Source organism: Erythrolamprus reginae, chromosome 11 (assembly GCF_031021105.1).
Source record: "Erythrolamprus reginae isolate rEryReg1 chromosome 11, rEryReg1.hap1, whole genome shotgun sequence".
Taxonomy (NCBI): Eukaryota; Metazoa; Chordata; class Lepidosauria; order Squamata; family Dipsadidae; genus Erythrolamprus; species Erythrolamprus reginae.
The window spans coordinates 3,590,001-3,609,077 of NC_091960.1; the positions used below are offsets into that span (position 1 = coordinate 3,590,001).

General features: G+C 47.2%; 1 protein-coding gene across 1 annotated transcript in view; it reads left to right on the forward strand.

Annotated features, from left to right (window-relative positions):
- Positions 1-8,694, forward strand: part of EXOSC5 (exosome component 5) — a 50,255-nt gene extending 41,561 nt beyond the window's left edge. The window contains exon 6 of the mRNA XM_070764292.1: positions 8,235-8,694. Within this exon, the coding sequence (XP_070620393.1) occupies positions 8,235-8,300 (66 nt within the window). The 3' untranslated portion in view covers positions 8,301-8,694. The remainder of the gene's footprint in view (positions 1-8,234) is intronic.
- Positions 8,695-19,077: the final 10,383 nt, after the last annotated feature.

The window sequence follows — 19,077 nt, forward strand, 5'->3', positions numbered from 1 at the left end:
TGATCTAATCCTACGTAGCTTCTGCTCTGATAATCTCACACTACTAACCAGAGCATACAAAACTTTCGCCAGACCCATCCTTGAATACAGCTCATCTGTCTGGAACCCATGCCGTATTTTGGACATAAACCCTCTAGAAAACGTCCAGAAGTACTTTACTAGAAGAGTCCTCCATTCTTCCACTTGCAACAGAATCCTAGGTTTAGAAAGCTTAGAACTACAGTGGTCCCTCTACTTAAGAACTTAATTTGTTCCGTGACCGGGTTCTTAAGTAGAAATGTTTGTAAGTAGAAGCATTTTTCCCCCATAGGAATCAATGTAAAAGCAAATAATGCATGCAAACCCATTAGGAAAGAAATAAAAGCTCAGAATTTGGGTGGGAGGAGGAGGAGGAAGAAGAGGAGGAGGACAGTCGCTGCCCAGAGCGAAGGGTGTGTTTCTTTTCTCTGGGCGCTGGCAGAGGTTTATTCTCCAAGCGCCCAGAGAAAGGGAAACGCTCCGTTCGCTCTGGATTGCCAAAGCCTCCTTAAGTGCCACCGAAAAGCTCCTCTGGCAGCCCAGAAAAGCCCGAGAAGGCCAGGATTAAAGGAGGAATGGCAGGACTCTGGCCGGGGTTTCGTGCCGCTCTCAAATTTCCTGGGAAAATTTTCTGGGCTCAGATTCTTAAGTAGAAAATGGTTCTGAAGAAGAGGCAAAAATATCTTGAGCACCTGGTTCTTATCTAGAAAAGTTCTTAAGTAGAGGCGTTCTTAAGTAGAGGTACCACTGTACTTCGCCTTAAACACGACCTAAGCATAGCTCATAAAATCACCTGTTACAACATCCTTCCTGTCAACGACTACTTCAGCTTCAACCACAACAACACTTGAGCACACAACAGATACAAGCTTAAAGTAAACCGCTCTAAACTCGACTGCAGGAAATACGACTTTAGTAACCGAGTAGTTGATGCATGGAACTCATTATCAGACTCTGTAGTATCATCACCTAACCCCCAAAACTTTACCCTTAGACTATCCACTGTTGACCTCTCCCAATTCCTAAGAGGTCAGTAAGAAGGGTGCATAAGTGCACCAGCGTGCCTTCCGTCCCCTGTCCTAATGTTTCTCTTTTACTAGTATCACATATATAAATATTATTATATTTTTGTATACCATCAGTATTTACTTGACAAAACAAATAAATAAAAAATTAATAAATAAATGTGGTCCACTTTAGATGCCATGGACCGCTTGGGTCAGAGATTATAAATTCGCTGCTGGTCCTCCATTCTATAGGAGTCCCCAAGCTGCTCCCACTTCAGCAACTAAAACCCAGAAGAATCCTTGCTTCGGATCTTCCACGGATCACCTCCTAAGAGGGGGGATGGAATAGATCAGTGTTTCCCAACCTTGGCAACTTGAAGATATTTGGACTTCAACTCCCAGAATGCTGGCTGGGGAATTCTGGGAGTTGAAGTCCAAATATCTTCAAGTTGCCAAGGTTGGGAAACACTGGAATAGATGTCCTCGCTGTAGCCCTGCTTCCTTAGCTGTAATCTCTGGGCTTTCCAAGAGCTTTCTGGTTCTGGGGAAGAAGCCAAGTCCAAGCATTTGGTGGAATGGAGGGGAGAGAGAATGACACCCCCACTCCATCCTCCTGAGCGTCAAAATCTCCCGAGGTAGCAAAGACGCAGCTGGGCGGCTTTGCTTTGACCGGCCAGTCCAGCGCCTAGTTGGGGCTGGGCTAATTGGGGAGGGGGTTTCTGGTGTCAGGGGAGTGGGGGAGAACACGGATTGGGTGGAGGGTGCAAACGGATCAAGGAGCGTTGCGCAACAAGACGCGCAAAAACTCACCGCGGTTCTTCCCTCCTGCGCGCTTGCAGCCGGAGTTTTTACGCACGGCGGCTAACCCGGGTCAAGCGGCACCGCATCGCTGCGTTGCGTTCCAGCCGGTCCAGCAAGGCTCCGGCCGCCTTCACACAACCCACCTCCTCGGTGTTTGGGTCCTCCCGACACTCAGCGCCGTGGCGAGTTTCCCACCCACGGAGACACCCGAGATCCCTGGGAACGTGTGAATGGAGAGAGAGAATGGAATCAAGCGAGGAGAGAAACCGCTTCCCTCGGCTCTCTCGGGTGGGGTGGAGAGGGACGGGAAGAGATCCAGGAGGGATCCACTCGCGAGGATCCACCCAGGGCTTCGTCTCGGAGCCGTGGGCGCCGGAGAGAGAGAGAGAGAGAAACCCCTGATCCTGCGAAGTGAAGTTTGGAGACCCAGAGAAGACGCGGCGCGTGGGAGATCAGCTCCCTGGGTGGCTGGGGAGCCTGGGCTTTGTAGTCGGCCGGCGGTGGAACCTGGGCTTTGTAGTCCTACGCCAGCATTAAGTGGGTCGCAGGAGGGGTTTTGTAACCCGGGCTTGGCGGGGAGAGAGAGAGAGGGAGGCACTCACCGCTTAGTTGCCGGCGTCCAGGTGCAGGCAGGTAAGCCTCGGCTCGTCCGCCTGGGGGGCAGCGGTACCCATGGCTCTCGGCTCGGATGGGTGGTGGTGGTCGGCAGCTCCGTGGGGGGGGGGGAAACCCACCTCCAGCCTTGGCTACTGTTTGCTGCTGCTGCTGCCGGCGAGGAAGGAGGATGCCGTGGCAAGAGTGGGGAGGGGAGCATCGGAAGGGGGGGTCTCCCCGCCCTCCCTTCCCTTCCCCGCCAAGAGGGGGGGGTCTCCCTTCCTTCCTCGGCCAAGCGCCCGCAGCCTTCTCTCTGGCAACCGGGCGGGGGGCGGTGGTGGAGAAGGAGGGCGGTCGGGTGGAGACTCCCCTCCCCCCAGATCTGGGGCGGGCAATTGGGGGGGGGAGCCAGGAAGGTAGGCAAGGCGAAGAGCTCGCTTTTCCCAGCCTTTCTTGGCGGCCCCTCCTTTTTGGGGCGGTGGGGGCTGGATAGGAGAAAGTCTATTTGGCTGTGATAAGCATCCTCGAGATGGATCCTTAAACAAGGATGGGAAGGAAGAGCGAGTAACACACGCACCTTCTAATCTGACTTGGCTGCCCCCACCCCCGTTCCGAGATCCCCGAAAGGATCCTTGCTAAGCTGGGATCACGCAGGATCCACACACCCCGGTGAGAAAGCTCGAGGTTTCTTAAGCGGCGCAAGACTCGGTGGGGATGGAGCGCCGGTGGGAATCGATCCCCTTTCCGCCTCCTCCCGCTCCGAGTCGACACGGGAACCGATTCACACGTTGCTTCTTACCCGCTTTGCCTGGAAAAAAGTCTAAGGGAAAAAGGCGAAGGTGGGGTGTGTGTGTGGGGGAATAAACGCCTTGCCATCCTGGCATCGCGTCGGGGATGGAAAGCGAGAGGGTGGACAGCCGGCTTTCAAAAGCGAAAGGAGGGAAAGGAGACCACCCAGAAATCCCATCTGGGAAGCTGCAAGAAAATCCACAAAGAAGGCACACATTCGGGGGGGGGGGTGTTTCCTCCCAGAAAGATTTATATCTGTCCTTAGAGTCCAATGGGAGGTTATTTTAGAAACATAGAAGACTGACGGCAGAAAAAGACCTCCAGGTCCATCTAGTCTGCCCTTATACTATTTCCTGTATTTTATCTTAGGATGGATCTGTGTTTATCCCAGGCATGTTTAAATTCAGTGACTGTGGATTTATTTACCACGTCTGCTGGAAGTTTGTTCCAAGGATCTACTACTCTTTCAGTAAAATAATATTTTCTCATGTTGCTTTTGATCTTTCCCCCAACTAACCTCAGATTGTGTCCCCTTGTCCTTGTGTTTACTTTCCTATTAAAAACACTTCCCTCCTGGACCTTATTTAACCCTTTAACATATTTAAATGTTTCGATCCTGTCCCCCCTTTTCCTTCTGTCCTCCAGACTATACAGATTGAGTCCATGAAGTCTTTCCTGATACGTTTTATGCTTAAGACCTTCCACCATTCTTGTAGCCCGTCTTTGGACCCCTTCAATTTTGTCCATATCTTTTTGTAGGTCAGGTCTCCAGAACTCCACTTTCTTTTTTTATTATAACCCAACATTGCTCTTGGTATGGAATCTATGCCAGGGCTTGGCTAACCAGGATTGCTTAGACCAGTGTTTCCCAACCTTGGCAGCTTGAAGATATCTGGACTTCAACTCCCAGAATTCCCCAGCCAGCATCCGCTGGCTGGGGAATTCTGGGAGTTGAAGTCCAGATATCTTCAAGTTGCCAAGGTTGGGAAACACTGGCTTAGACAGTAGGAGGGTGGTTAGGGGGAGAAATGTAGACCTTCTGTTGAGACATTTGACCCCCCCCCCCCTTTCTCCAGCCCCACGCCTCCCCCCCCCCCCCAGCCTCCCTTCTTCCATTCGGTCCCGACTTATTAATCCTTCATCCTGACCTACTTTTCATCCTGGGCGGCTCAGGGTGACTCAAATCTCCTCTTTGGCTTTCAAGCAGCTGGGAGAGACAGCCCAGCCCTCCCCAAGCGCCTGTCTTCCTTTCAAGGCCCTGCTGCCCCAAACAAACGGGAAGGGGGGGCTCTTTCGGAGCCCTGAAGAAATTGAGGAAGGAAGGGAAGACCCGCACATGCGCCATACAAACAAAACCCACTCCCCGTGGGGAATATACGTGGGGAATACATCTCATGGCGGTTTGTCGTTGCGGCCCAGCGGGAGACAAGCCAGCATCCCTTTAGAGCAGAGGTCTCCAAACTAGGCCACTTTAAGAGTTGTGGCTGGAGAATTCTGGGAGTTGAAGTCCACAACTCTTAAAGTGGCCAAGTTTGGGGGACCCTTGCTTTAGAGTCAGGGAGGGAGGGATTCCAGTAGAAGAGACCATTTATAGCGGTGGTTCTCAACCTTTCTAATGCCACGACCCCTTAATACAGTTCCTCATGTTGTGGTGACCCCCAACCATAAGTCTAGCATCAATTCTTCCGACAGAGCTTTAAGCTGATTGGCCGGACGATCAGAGGGACACCCCCTTTGTAAACGTCTGATTAGTTGGATTGTAAAAATATGTTCCGTTGGCCAGAATAAAAGCTTTAGTTCCTAACACCATAGGAAATTTGTCTTTTCCCATGGTCTTAGGCGAAACGGTCATTCGACCCCCCAAAGGGGTCCCGACCCCCAGGTTGAGAACCACTGATTTATAGGACCAAGACAACTGGACACAAGGTTTTTCCCGAATGCCATCACTCTGCTAAATGAATAATTCCCTCAACACTGTCAAACTTTTTACTAAGTCTGCACTTCTATTTCTACTACTTTTTTCTCATCCTTCCTATCGTCCTTTTCCTCCCACTTAGGACTGTATGACTGTCACTTGTTGCTTGTATCCTAAGATTTTTATTAATATGGATTGTTTCCTCATTGCTTATTTGACCCCTATGAGAATCATTAAGTGTTGTACGTCATGATTCTTGACAAATGTATTTTTTTTTAATGTACACTGAGAGCATCTGCACCACAGACAAATTCCTTGTGTGTCCAATCACACTTGGCCAATAAAGAATTCTATTCTATTCAATAATGGGCTTGGGTTCTTAAGTAGAAAATAGTTTATTTATTTATTATTGGATTTGTATACTGTCCCTCTCCGTAGACTTGGGGCAGATAACAACAGTAATAAAAACAACGTGCGACTATCCAATACTAAAGAAGCTAAAAACCCTTATTTTAAAAACCAATCATACATACAAACATACCATACATAAATTGTGGAAGCCAAGGGGGAAAGAATATCTCAATTCCCCCATGCCTGATGACAAAGGTGGGTTTTAAGAAGCTTGCGAAAGGCAAGAAGGGTGGGGGCTATTCTAATCTCTGCGGGGAGTTGGTTCCAGAGGGCCGGGGCCGCCACAGAGAAGGCTCTTCCCCTGGGTCCCGCCAAACGACATTGTTTAGTCGACGGGACCCGGAGAAGGCCAACTTTGTGGGACCTAATTGGTCGCTGGGATTCGTGCGGCAGAAGGCGGTCCTGGAGATATTCTGGTTCGATGCCATGAAGGGCTTTATAGGTCATAACCAACACTTTGAATTGTGACCGGAAACCGATCGGCAACCAATGCAGACTGTGGAGTGTTGGTGTGACATGGGCATATTTATGTACACTGAGAGCATCTTCACCAAGACAAATTCCTTGTGTGTCCAATCCCACTGGGCCAATAAAAGAATTCTATTCTATTCTATCAAACACCGTATTAAAATCATGCTTTGCAGCTTTGAATTGCGAGGCAGCATATTGGGAATAAACAGGCAGGGGATTTGGAGGAAGACATTGTTCCAAAGATCCAGAGGACACCACCAGGTTGACAAAAAAAAAAGGGAGAAAAGGCCGTCTAATTATCCATTGATTTTATTTCAGCAGAAGTTTTATTCAGAGTCAGCTCAGATGGCTCGGCTCCATTTCGCGATTTTTAAAAGCTCAGGGCTCAGGAGAATTTGAGGCTTCCTCTTATCTGGGCTTTGCACTATTTGGAAGTTGGCGTGGGTGAAGGTAAAATGAGGGCGGGTGTGTTTGGGGGGGGGGAGAAGTGAAAATTCAAGCAAGCCAAACAAAGCGTTGGTTAAAAAAAAAAAAATTCCTTCTTTTCTGACCATATCGCTACTGATGCACTCAGTTTCTCCAGGAGCTCATTGGCAGCTTGCTGTGTTTAAATATATATGTATATATTTTACGTGCGTTGTGTTATGGGTTTGTTCTGGCTTTGTGGTGCTGTGCAACATGTTCTCTCTCTCTGACAATTCAGACGTTTTTGACCTGAATGTTCTTGCCTGAAAAATAAAAAACCCTGATTGACATGACAAAGGCAGAAAAAACCTTGGAGGTTCACACCATTTGGGGTGGAGGGGGGGGGGGCTTTCGCACTGGGATTTGCACCCCAAAGGCGGGCGGGGTCAAGGGTGTGTGAAGGAAGTGTCACTTTTGCAATATTTTTTTTTTCCTTTTTTTAAATTCACCCTGCGTGAAATAAAAAGAGAGGTGCGATGAATCTTGCTATCCTGGGCTTCCTGAGGTGCCTAGCTTGGTTAAACCAGGTTTGCAGCTCAATGTGTGGGCGGAGGAGGTGTTAATGCAGATCCTAGCTGCAAGGTGGGTGGGATTGATGAGGCTTCTGGAAGTTTCTTCGCCCTGGCAGGAGGGCAAATAAGGGGACTTGATGGCTGCAACCTTATGAAGTTGACAGGGGTGACAGCCCCTGTTTGAGAGGGAGAGGAGAAAAGCCATTTGGTTCCAAGGGAGTTTTCACATGTTAATGGAAAGGAACTGGGCTGGGTTTTTTTTTTTTTAAATGGGAACCAGGGAATGCTCCTTTTTTCAGACTGTTGTGAAAAGGAGCAAGGGAGGGAGGGAGGAAAAAAGGAAAGAGAAAGAAGGGAGGGAGGAAGAAAAAAGGAAAGAGAGAAAGGAGGAAGAAAAAAGAAGGGAGAAAAAGAGGGAGCGTGGGAGGGAGGAGAGAGGGAGAAAAAAGGAAAGAGAGAAAGGCGGAAGGGAGGAAGAAAAAAGAAGGGAGAAAAAGAGGGAGCGTGGAAGGAAGGGAGGGAGGAGAGAGGGAGAAAAAAGGAAAGAGAGAAAGGGAAGGAGTGAGGAAGAAAAAAAGAAAGGGGAGAAAAAAGGAAGGGGGGTGGAAGGGCAAATAAGGGAAGAGAGAGAAGGAAGGAAAGGAGGAAAAAAGGAAGGGAGGAAAAGGAGGGAAGGAGGAAGTAAAGGAGGGAGAAAAAAAGGAAAGAGTGAAAGGGAAGGAGGTTAGAAGAAAAAAGAAGGGAGAAAAAGGGAGGGAGGGAGGAGGAAAGAAGGAAGGAGACAGAGGAAGAAAAAAGGAAGAGGAAGAAGGGAGGAAGGACGGAAGGAGGGAGAAAGAAAAAGGGGAGAGAAAAAAGGAATGAAGGAAGGAAGGAAAGAAAGAAAGGGAAGGAAGGAAGGGAGGGAGGGTGATAGAACTTATCTGAGCTGAGCAGGAAAGAACCAATTTGATTCCAGCCTAGCACGAATAGTAGTTTTCACTTGTTACAGGGGGGAAAATGGGATGTCTATTGATGGAATCTGAGGACCTTCCCTTTCCCCTCTGCTTTGAGGTGATGCTATGAAAGAGAGAGAGGGAGAGAGGGAAGGAAGGAAGAGAGGGAGGGAGGGAGGTGGGATCTTTTTCATCCTTGATTTAAAGACAAAAAAGAAGAGTGGGGCCTTGGATTCACAGCCCTCCAGAACTTTAGATTTGATTTCATTCAAGAGCTTTGGAGAAGAGCCAAATTTTCAAAAAAATATTTTTACAGACGGATAAACCTGGACCATCCAGATTCCTGGGAGGAAGATGCCGTGGACGGAGGGAGCCCTTCTAGATGACCCTGTTTAACGGAGGGGCCCGCCTGTCACATCCTATTGGGAAGGCAAAGCATGAAAACGGGCTGTCCCTTTTTTTAAACGTCTCCACCTTCGAGAAACTCTCCACATCCAGGCCTGAAGAGGGAACGGTTTGGCGGCAGGTAATTCGCTCGTTAATAACAAAATGTAATGGGGAAATTAAAGTTAATGGGCAAATTAAACGTAATGGGCAAATTAAACGGTAGCTTTTCAAACTGGACCCAAACTCGCGTCTCGCCAGTTCCTTTATCTCCGTCCTGTTCTATGGCCAAGAGAGGAGGAGGAAGAGGAGGAGGAGGAAGAAGAAGATGATGATGATGAAGAAGGAGGAGGAGGAGGAGGAAAAAACAGAAGAAGAGGAAGAAGAAAACAGAAGAAGAGGAAGAAGGAGGAAGAGGAGGAGGAGGAGGAGGAATAAGAAGGAGAAGAAGAGGGAGGAGGAGGAGGAAAAAACAGAAGAAGAAGAGGAAGAGGAAGAAGAAAACAGAAGAAGAGGAAGAAGGAGGAAGAGGCGGAGGAGGAGGAGGAATAAGAAGGAGAAGGAGAAGAAGAAGAGGAGGAAAAAACAGAAGAAGAAGAAAATTGAAGAAGAGGAAGAAGGAGAAGGAGGAAAAATCAAGAAGAAGAGGAAGAAGAAGAAGAAGAGGAAGAGTAAGAAGAAGAAGAAGAAGAAGAAGAAGAAGAAGAAGAAGAAGAAGAAGAAGAAAACTGAATTGGCTAAACTGGATTCCTAAGATCGGTTCCTTGGTCTGGGATAGGTTTTTTCACATGTCTCCGGTCAAAAAACGGCAGCTACCTTATTGCAGGAGCCATAATATCCTGTCTTTATTGAAAGAAACAAGCCTTGTCGTGGGTTATAAATCACTGGAAAGCCGGCCCCAGGTGGAATACAAACTCTTGTAGCAGGAAACCTGGGTGGCACCTTCAGCCAGGCCTAATAATGGAGGGTGGGGATGACCAAGGTAGAGGACCGGATACGTTCGGACTCCAATCCTTGCCATGAAGGCTGTTGCAAGCATCTCCCTGTTCCAGCTGAGAAATGCAAGGGTTCTGTCTCATTCAGACAACCTCTGAGAAGCAGGTAAAATCCGTTTAAGGTTCTCGGGCATTTCTACCCCCTCAAGAGGACTAGAATCCTGTGGGGCCAAACAAGGGCCACGAGAAAGAGGTATTTTGCTCTCACGGGCCAGCATTGATCTTATTTTCCAGACCCCAGCAAGGAAAGAAATAAATAAAAAAAGAAGAAAAAAAGGAAAGAAAGAAGGAAGGAAGGAAGAAGGAAAGAAAGAAAGAAAAAGAAAAATGGAAGGAAGGAGGAAGGAAGGAAAGAAAAAATAAAGAAATGAGGAAAAAAGGAAGAAGGAAGGAAAGAAAGAAAAGGAAGGAAGGAAGGAAGAAAGGAAGGAAGGAAAGAAAGACCAATGCAAAATCCAATCTCCCCAATTAGGTTTTGGAACATGCAAACGCAGCGCCCCCTGGAGGCTCAGCAGGAGAGCGACGGGGTCCAATACTGGAGGAGATTGCACGGCGGTAATTAAACGTAGTAATTTTTGGAAGATGCTGCTGGAGAAAATTGTGCTGACACCGCTGTCTGTGTTGTGCCTCTGCGGCAGCTGGCCTAACAAAGCTGTAGCGGGGGGGGGGGTGTTTGTGTGTGTGTGAGTGAGGGTGTCATCCAGAAAAACTGGAGAGTCATCACAACACGGAGACGGTTAAAGTTTAGTGTAGCTGCGCCGCATTTGTTCCAAGGCACGAAAGAGGCCGTGAGTTCCAGAGGCCCACCATGAGCATGTTTGAGGCCAGGTGCAAACTTTGGAGTCAAGGAAGTCAGAGGCTGTGACGGCAGGTACCATACCTGGGACAGGTGCAGAGATGGTTTTCAGCAGATTCTGACCGGTTCTGGAGAATCGGCAGTGGAAATTTCTAGTACAGTGGGACCTCTACCTACGAACGCCTCTACTTATGAACTTTTCTAGATAAGAACCGGGTGTTCAAGTTTTCTTTTTGCCTCTTCTCAAGAACCATTTTCCACTTACAAACCCGAACCTCCAAAACTGTAACCGGAAAAGGCAGGGAGAAGCCTTGGTGGGGCCTCTCTAGGAATCTCCCGGGAGGAAACAGGGCCAGAAAAGGCGGGGAGACGCTCCGTGGGGTCTCTCTAGGAATCTCCTGGGAGGAAACATGGCCGAAAAAGGCAGGGAGAAGCCTCCGTGGGACCTCTCTAGGAATCTCTTGGGAGGAAACAGGGCCGGAAAAGCCAGGGAGAAGCCTCCGTGGGGCCTCTCTAGGAATCTCCTGGGAGAAAACAGGGCCGGAAAAGGCAGGGAGAAGCCTCTGTGGGGCCTCTCTAGGAATCTCCTGGGAGGATACAGGGCCGGAAAAGGCGGGGAGAAGCCTCCATGGGGCCTCTCTAGGAATCTCCTGGGAGGATACAGGGCCGGGAAAGGTGGGGAGAAGCCTCCTTGGGGCCTCTCTAGGAATCTCCTGGGAGGATACAGGGCCAGGAAAGGCGGGGAGAAGCCTCCGTGGAGCCTCTCTAGGAATCTCCTGGGAGGATACATGGCCAGAGAAGACAGGGAGAAGCCTCTGTGGGGCCTCTCTAGGAATCTCCTGAGAGGAAACAGGGCCAGAAAAGGTGGGGAGAAGCCTCCGTGGGGCCTCTTTAGGAATCTCCTCGGAGGAAACAGGGTCGGGAAAGGTGGGGAGAAGCCTCCGTTGGGCCTCTCTAGGAATCTCCTGGGAGGATACAGGGCCGGGAAAGGTGGGGAGAAGCCTCCTTGGGGCCTCTCTAGGAATCTCCTGGGAGGATACAGGGCCAGGAAAGGCGGGGAGAAGCCTCCGTGGAGCCTCTCTAGGAATCTCCTGGGAGGATACATGGCCAGAGAAGACAGGGAGAAGCCTCTGTGGGGCCTCTCTAGGAATCTCCTGAGAGGAAACAGGGCCAGAAAAGGTGGGGAGAAGCCTCCGTGGGGCCTCTTTAGGAATCTCCTCGGAGGAAACAGGGTCGGGAAAGGTGGGGAGAAGCCTCCGTTGGGCCTCTCTAGGAATGTCCTGGGAGGAAACAGGGCCGGAAAAGGCGGGGAGACGCCTCTGTGGGGCCTCTGTAGGAATCTCCTGGGAGGATACAGGGCTGGGAAAGGCGGGGAGAAGCCTCCGTGGGGCCTCTGTAGGAATCTCCTGGGAGGAAACAGGACTGGGAAAGGCGGGGAGAAGCCTCCGTGGGGCCTCTCTAGGAATCTCCTGGGATTAAACAGGGCCTCCACCCTCCCTGTGGTTTCCCCAATCGCACACATGATTTGCTTTTCCATTGATTCCTATGGGGAAAATTGCTTCTTCTTACAAACTTTTCTACTTAGGAACCTGGTCACGGGACGAATGAAGTTCGTAAGTAGAGGGACCACTGTAATTCGGAGAACCAGTAAATACCACCTCTGACTGGGCCCACCCCCATCTATTCTCTGCCTCCCCTCTGTTGTTCCCGTGGGATTGGGCGACATATAGTCCTCGGAGATAAATAAATGTACGTCAAATAAATTGAATTGAATTGAATTAAATTGAATTAAATTACATTCTTGTCCTGCCTTATGGGGGCTTTGGAGAATAGGTTGATACCCCCCGCCCCTCTTCTTTGTGGCAAGGCCCTGATCATTTAATTAGGATATCTTACCCATTAAGAAATGTATCTAACAAAACCCACCAGCCCAGTCTTCAAAATGAGAGTCGAATGGGGTCAAACAACAGTGAACCAAGTAACATCAGAACCATCTTTTATTATTATTTTTTAACCGCATATTTATACGAACCAAGAAAAGTTCCGGTTAATTGAGGGCTACAAACTTTTTTTGCGGAGACAAAAAAAATCCCAGGTAGAAAGAAACTCAACCCGTTTCCTACCTGGGCAGTAATCGTGTGTAAATCTTGTACTTGTAGCCCAGGTAGGAAAGGATGAGGACAGATGGAAACGTCAATCTGTTACCTGTGTTCTCTGACTCCAAGCTGGCCTCCCCTGGGGAGCCTCCTCCGACGTGCCTGCCATTCTGTATTCTTCCTCGGATGCGGCATCCAGGGAGGACGAGGGGGGCTCTGCTTTTAATGAGGTGGCACGGATTTAAATTGTAAATGTCTTGGCCCTCGCCCCCCCCTTCCTTTCTTGATGTTATTTTGTAAAACACCGAGCATTTTGTTCTACCGTCTAGTGCAGCGAGTGCGAGAGTGATTTAGTGCAATTACATTCTTGGTTTTCTTTTCTTTTTTAATTTTATTTTTTGTGGAGGTTTTTTTTTTTTAGTTTTGTTTTTTATAATCATTGACGTTGGCAGTGAAGAACAGCGGCTTGTCTCAGCCATCCAAAGGCACACGCACACAATCCTTCCACAACAAACATTTATGCACACGGGTGTAGATGCTCACAGCCCCGCGCTGAGTTCGGATTGGGCCCCAGGCAGTTCAGACCAAATACAGTGGTCCCTCTACTCGCGAACTTCATTCGTTCCGTGATCAGGTTCCTAAGTAGGAAAGTTTGTAAGAAGCAGCAATTTTTCCCCATAGGCATCAATGTAAAAGCAAACCATGTGTGTGATTGGGGAAACCACAGGGAGGGTGGAGGCCCTGTTTCCTCCCAGGAGATTCCTAGAGAGGCCCCACGGAGGCTTCTCCCTGCCTTTTCCGGCCTTGTTTCCTCTCAGGAGATTTCTAGAGAGGCCCCACAGAATCTTCTCCCTGCCTTTTCCAGCCCTGTTTCCTCCCAGGAGATTCTTACAGAGGCCCCACGGAGGCTTCTCCCTGCCTTTTCCGGTCCTGTTTCCTCCCAGGAGATTCCTAAAGAGGCCCCACGGAGGCTTCCCCCTGCCTTTTCCTGCCCTGTTTCCTCCCAGGAGATTCCTAGAGAGGCCCCACGGAGGCTTCTCCCTGCCTTTTCCTGCCCTGTTTCCTCCCAGGAGATTCCTAAAGAGACCCCCACGGAGGCTTCTCCCCGCCTTTTCCGGCCTTGTTTCCTCCCAGGAGATTCCTAAAGAGGCCCCACGGAGGCTTCCCCCTGCCTTTTCCGGTCATGTTTCCTCCCAGGAGATTCCTAAAGAGGCCCCATGGAGGCTTCCCCCTGCCTTTTCCGGCCTTGTTTCCTCCCAGGAGATTCCTAAAGAGGCCCCACGGAGGCTTCTCCCTGCCTTTTCCGGTCCTGTTTCCTCCCAGGAGATTCCTAAAGAGGCCCCACGGAGGCTTCCCCCTGCCTTTTCTGGCCCTGTTTCCTCCCAGGAGATTCCTAGAGAGGCCCCACGGAGGCTTCTCCCTGCCTTTTCCTGCCCTGTTTCCTCCCAGGAGATTCTTACAGAGGCCCCACGGAGGCTTCTCCCTGCCTTTTCCGGCCCTGTTTCCTCCCAGGACATTCCTAAAGAGGCCCCACGGAGGCTTCACCCCATCTTTTCTGGCCTTTTTTCCTCCCAGGAGATTTCTAGAGAGGCCCCACAGAGGCTTCTCCCCGCCTTTTCTGGCCCTGTTTCCTCCCAGGAGATTCCTAGAGAGACCCCCACGGAGGCTTCTCCCCGCCTTTTCCGGCCTTGTTTCCTCCCAGGAGATTCCTAGAGAGACCCCACGGAGGCTTCTCCCCGCCTTTTCCGGCCCTGTTTCCTCCCAGGAGATTCCTAGAGAGGCCCCACGGAGGCTTCTCCCCGCCTTTTCCGGCCCTGTATCCTCCCAGGAGATTCCTAGAGAGGCCTCACGGAGTCTTCTCCCCGCCTTTTCCTGCCCTGTTTCCTCCCAGGAGATTCCTAGAGAGGCCCCATGGAGGCTTCTCCCCAACTTTTCCTGCCCTGTTTCCTCCCAGGAGATTCCTAGAGGGGCCCCACGGAGACTTCTCCCTGCCTTTTCCGTTTACAGTTTCGGAGGCTCGGGTTTGTAAGTGGAAAAGAGGCAAAAAAATCTTGAACACCCGGTTCTTATCTAGAAAAGTTTGTCGGTAGATGTGGTTGTAGGTAGAGGTACTCGGGATAGCGCCCGCCCACGCTCTCTCGGCAGTGGGCACCCGAGGGAAAAAAGGTTCGCCATCGCTGTTCTAGAGTATCAACATCTTTTAAATAGTGTGGTGACCAAAACGAGATGCAGTATTTTAGAGAGAAAGAGAGAGAGAGAGAAAGAAAGAGAGTGACTGCTCCCATTATTCTACTGAGTAATAAGATGAAGAATTGGAAGGAACGACAATAAGATGCGATTCCTTCTGCATTAAGAGCCCCTGTCTCTCCTGGCGTTGATTAAATGTTACCTCCCGCTAAAGATTCCCATTTTTCCTTCCTGTCTGGCCTTAGGGTAGCTGCTGGGTGCTTTGATAAATGACTTTCTCTCCCACCCACCCCCCTGTCTTCCGCTTCAATCCTGCCTCTCTGCTTTCCTGCAGAGCGATTCCAAATCAGAACAAAGAGTGGGGGGAAAAGAAGGAAAAAAAAGTAGAGAGGAAGGAAGAACAGACACGGGATGCTTAATAGGGCCAGAATAAAAGACGCTTTCGATTCTTCATTAAGGTCCAGGATCTCTCAAACTTCGGCAACTTTTAAGCCCAGTGGACTTCAACTCCCAGAATTCCCCAGCCAACATGTTTTGGAAGTTCACACGCCTTAAATTTGGAAGTTCACACCTCTTAAAACTTTCGCCAGACCCATCCTCGAATACAGCTCATCTATTTGGAACCCATATCGCATCTCAGACATTAACACCCTTGAAAATGTCCAGAGATACTTGACCAGAAGAGCCCTTCACTCCTCCACTCGAAACCAAATACCCTACGGGACTAGACTTTCAACCCTGAGCCTAGAACGTTTAGAACTAAGACGCCTTAAACAAGAGCTAAGTGTTGCCCACAAGATCATATGCTGCAACGTCCTGCCTGTCGGCGACCACTTCATCTTCAACCACAACAACACAAGAGCACACAACAGATTTAAACTTAATATTAACCGCTCCAAACTTAACTGTAAAAAATATGACTTGTCGAAGCATGGAACTCATTACCGGACTCCACAGTGTCATTCCCAAACCCCCAACACTTTACCCTTAGATTATCTACAGTTGACCTCTCCAGATTCCTAAGAGGTCAGTAAGGGGCGAGTACAAGTGCACTAGAGTGCCTTCCGTCCCCTGTCCTATTGCTCTCCTATATCTCCTATACCTTTCCTCTACAGTAGTCCCTCGCTATACCGCGCTTCACCTACTGCGGCTTCACTTCATCGCGGGTTTCTGAGGAAGTTGATTGGCAGATTTAAAAAGCCCACTGAACTCGATCGGCAGGTTTTTAAAAAATATATATATATCTAAAATTGTAAATACTGTATTTAAATACTGTATCTAAAATAAATACTGTGTGGGAAGGGTTTATAAACACTTAAAACAATGAAAACTTACCAAACAATTACAATATAAATACTTAAATAAGTACTATCAGTCGATAAATTCCCCATCGCGGATTTCACCTATCGCGGCCAGGTCTGGAACGTAACACCAGCGATAGGTGAGGGACTACTGTATTCCTATATCTCTTCTTCTATTCTTTCATTGATATGTTCTATTACTATATCTTCTTTTCTATTATTTCTTAGATATATTTTACTATGAGTATCTCCTCTATAACCTTCATCATGTATTTTACTATGTGTATATAGATATACAGTGTTCCCTCGATTTTCGCGGGGGATGCGTTCCAAGACCGCCCGCGAAAGTCGAATTTCCGCAAAGTAGAGATGCGGAAGTAAATACACCATTTTTGGCTATGGACAGTATCACAAGCCTTCCCTTAACACTTTAAACCCCTAAATTACCATTTCCCATTCCCTTAGCAACCATTTACTCACCATTATTACTGGTACTCACCACTGAATAAGACACTTAGTGATCCTGATATTTATAAACATAATTATTTATTAACAATAATTATTTTTTTTGTTATTTATTTGCAAAAATTATTAGTTTGGCGATGACATATGGTGGGAAAAACCGTGGTATAGGGAAAAAACCGCGAAGTATTTTTTAATTAATATATTTTGAAAAACCGTGGTATAGGCTATTCACGAAATTTGAACCCGCGAAAATCGAGGGAACACTGTATACCCACTAAAACCCTCATTGTGTATTGGACAAAATAAGTAAGTAAGTAAGTAAGTAAGTAAGTGAGTGAGTGAGTGAGTGAGTGAGTGAGTGAGTGAGTGAGTGAGTGAGTGAGTGAATGAATGAATGAATGAATAAATAAATGAAATAAAATAAAATAATAAAATAATAAAATAAAATAAAGTAAAATAAAACAAAAGGTTGCGTTAATCTCCAGCCGTTAACCTCCAGTGGAAATGGAACGGCACAATGATACATTTTGGCCCTGGAACAGCACAACAGATTCCCAGGCTGAAATTCACCGGTTTTTGGGTTTTTTTTGCTTCTGCGCATGCATGGAAGCCAAAATACTGGTGAAAATAGCCCAAATCTCGCTTGTGCTCATGAGAGTTCAGCTATTTTTACCAATTTTTTTGCTTCTGTGCATGTGCAGGAGCAAGAATATAGGCGAACATACAAACATAGAAACATAGAAGATTGACGGCAGAAAAAGACCTCATGGTCCATCTAGTCTGCCCTTATACTACTTCCTGTATTTTATCTTAGGATGGATCTATGTTTATCCCAGGCATGTTTAAATTCAGTGACTGTGGATTTACCAACCACGTCTGCTGGAAGTTTGTTCCAAGGATCTACTACTCTTTCAGTAAAATAATATTTTCTCATGTTGCTTTTGATCTTTCCCCCAACTCACCTCGGATTGTGCCCCCTTGCTCTTGTGTTCACTTTCCGATTAAAAACATAGAAACATAGAAGATTGACGGCAGAAAAAGACCTCCTGGTCCATCTAGTCTGCCCTTATACTATATCCTGTATTTTATCTTAAGATGGATCTATGTTTATCCCAGGCATGTTTAAATTCAGTTCCTGTGGATTTACCACCCACGTCTGCTGGAAGTTTGTTCCAAGCATCTATGACTCTTTCAGTCAAATAATATTTTCTCACGTTGCTTCTGATCTTTCTCCCAACTCACCTCAAATTGTGTCCCCTTGTTCTTGCGTTCACTTTCCTATTAAAAACTCTTCCCTCCCGAACCTTATTTAACCTTTTCACATATTTAAACGTTTCGATCATGTCCCCCCTTTTCCTTCTGTCCTCCAGACTATACAGATTGAGTCCATGAAGTCTTTCCTGATAGGTTTTATGCTTAAGACCTTCCACCATCCTTGTAGCCCATCTTTGGACCCGTTCAATTTTATCAATACCTTTTTGTAGGTGAGGTCTCCAGAACTGGACACGGTATTATTCCAGATGTGGTCTCACCAGCGCTCTATATAGCGGGATCACAATCTCCCTCTTCCTCCTGCTTGTGATACCTCTAGCTATGCAGCCAAGCATTCTACTTGCTCTCCCTACTGCCTGCACGATTTTGAGGAGGGGGCTACTTAAAACTCCGCCGGCGTCTTAATTCAACCGTATTGACATGCAGAGCCTTAACTCGATGTTGCTGCGAGTGTTAACGGGGCGAGAATGCCAAAAAACACATCCCTGCTTGAAGTAACAATCCTAATTGATTTTGCTTGCTTTCCAATTTTACAAAATAATCTGTCAATGCTTGCAATTAGCTCTTCCTTTGAGTGGCATCCTGGTGCTTTTTAAACTCCGTGCTGGGTCATAAATCAACAGATTGTCTTGATTTCCCATCAGAATCAAGCCCTTTGATTCCTGTTCTTTTTCAACTGTTTTTTTTTTAAAAAAAACACACACATTTTCTACAGTAAATATACATTTTATTTTGGCATGGTTTTTTTTTTTTTGAGGCTTAAAATACATCCAATTCAGCAGTCTCTTGTCACCTAGAAACCAGTATTCCTGCAAGACGCAACAGCATTTGGAGATATATATATATATATAAATCCCAATATTTTATGCATCCTGTTTTTGAACTGTGCAAAAAAAAATGAAGGCACAGATATACATCTGAGTAAATCAAGCGCCTAGGAAGCTGCCCCAAAGGCTACATTAGGACAGCAAAAAGCCAGTGATATTTAAACGCATAGGGGTTGCGTATGTGTGTGTGCGTTGGATCATCTCCCACTTTTTTTCTAAATAAAACCGAATCCATGAGCTGAAAATCCAAGCCTCTCGCTCAGCTCTCAAGTGTCTGAAGTGTGAGAGGAAAAAAAATTGCAAGAACTCGGGAGCTGAAGACAAATTTAAACCCTTCTTGCACAGGAGAGCCGCCAAAGGCACATTTTAACCCCTCCAACGGCATGGCCTGGCTACACGTGGCACCAAAAGGACAAGATTGAAATCCATTCATCCATCCATCCCTCTCATTTATCTGTCTCCTTTATCTATTATCTATCATTTATATCTCTCTATTTATCTATCATCTATATCAGTTATCTATTTATCTATCTACCCTATCTATCCAATCTACCCATCTCTCTTTTATCTATCTTTATCATTTATCTCTGTCTCGTCTGTCTATCTATCTATCTATCTATCTATCTATCTATCTATCTATCTATCATCTATCTATATCTATCTATATCAATCTATCTGTATCTATCTATCTATCATCTATCTATCTATCTATCTATATCTATCTATCATCTATCTATCAATCTATCTGTATCTATCTATCTATCTATCTATCTATCTATCTAATCTATATCTCTATCTATCTATCTATCTATCTATCTATCTATCTATCTATCTTT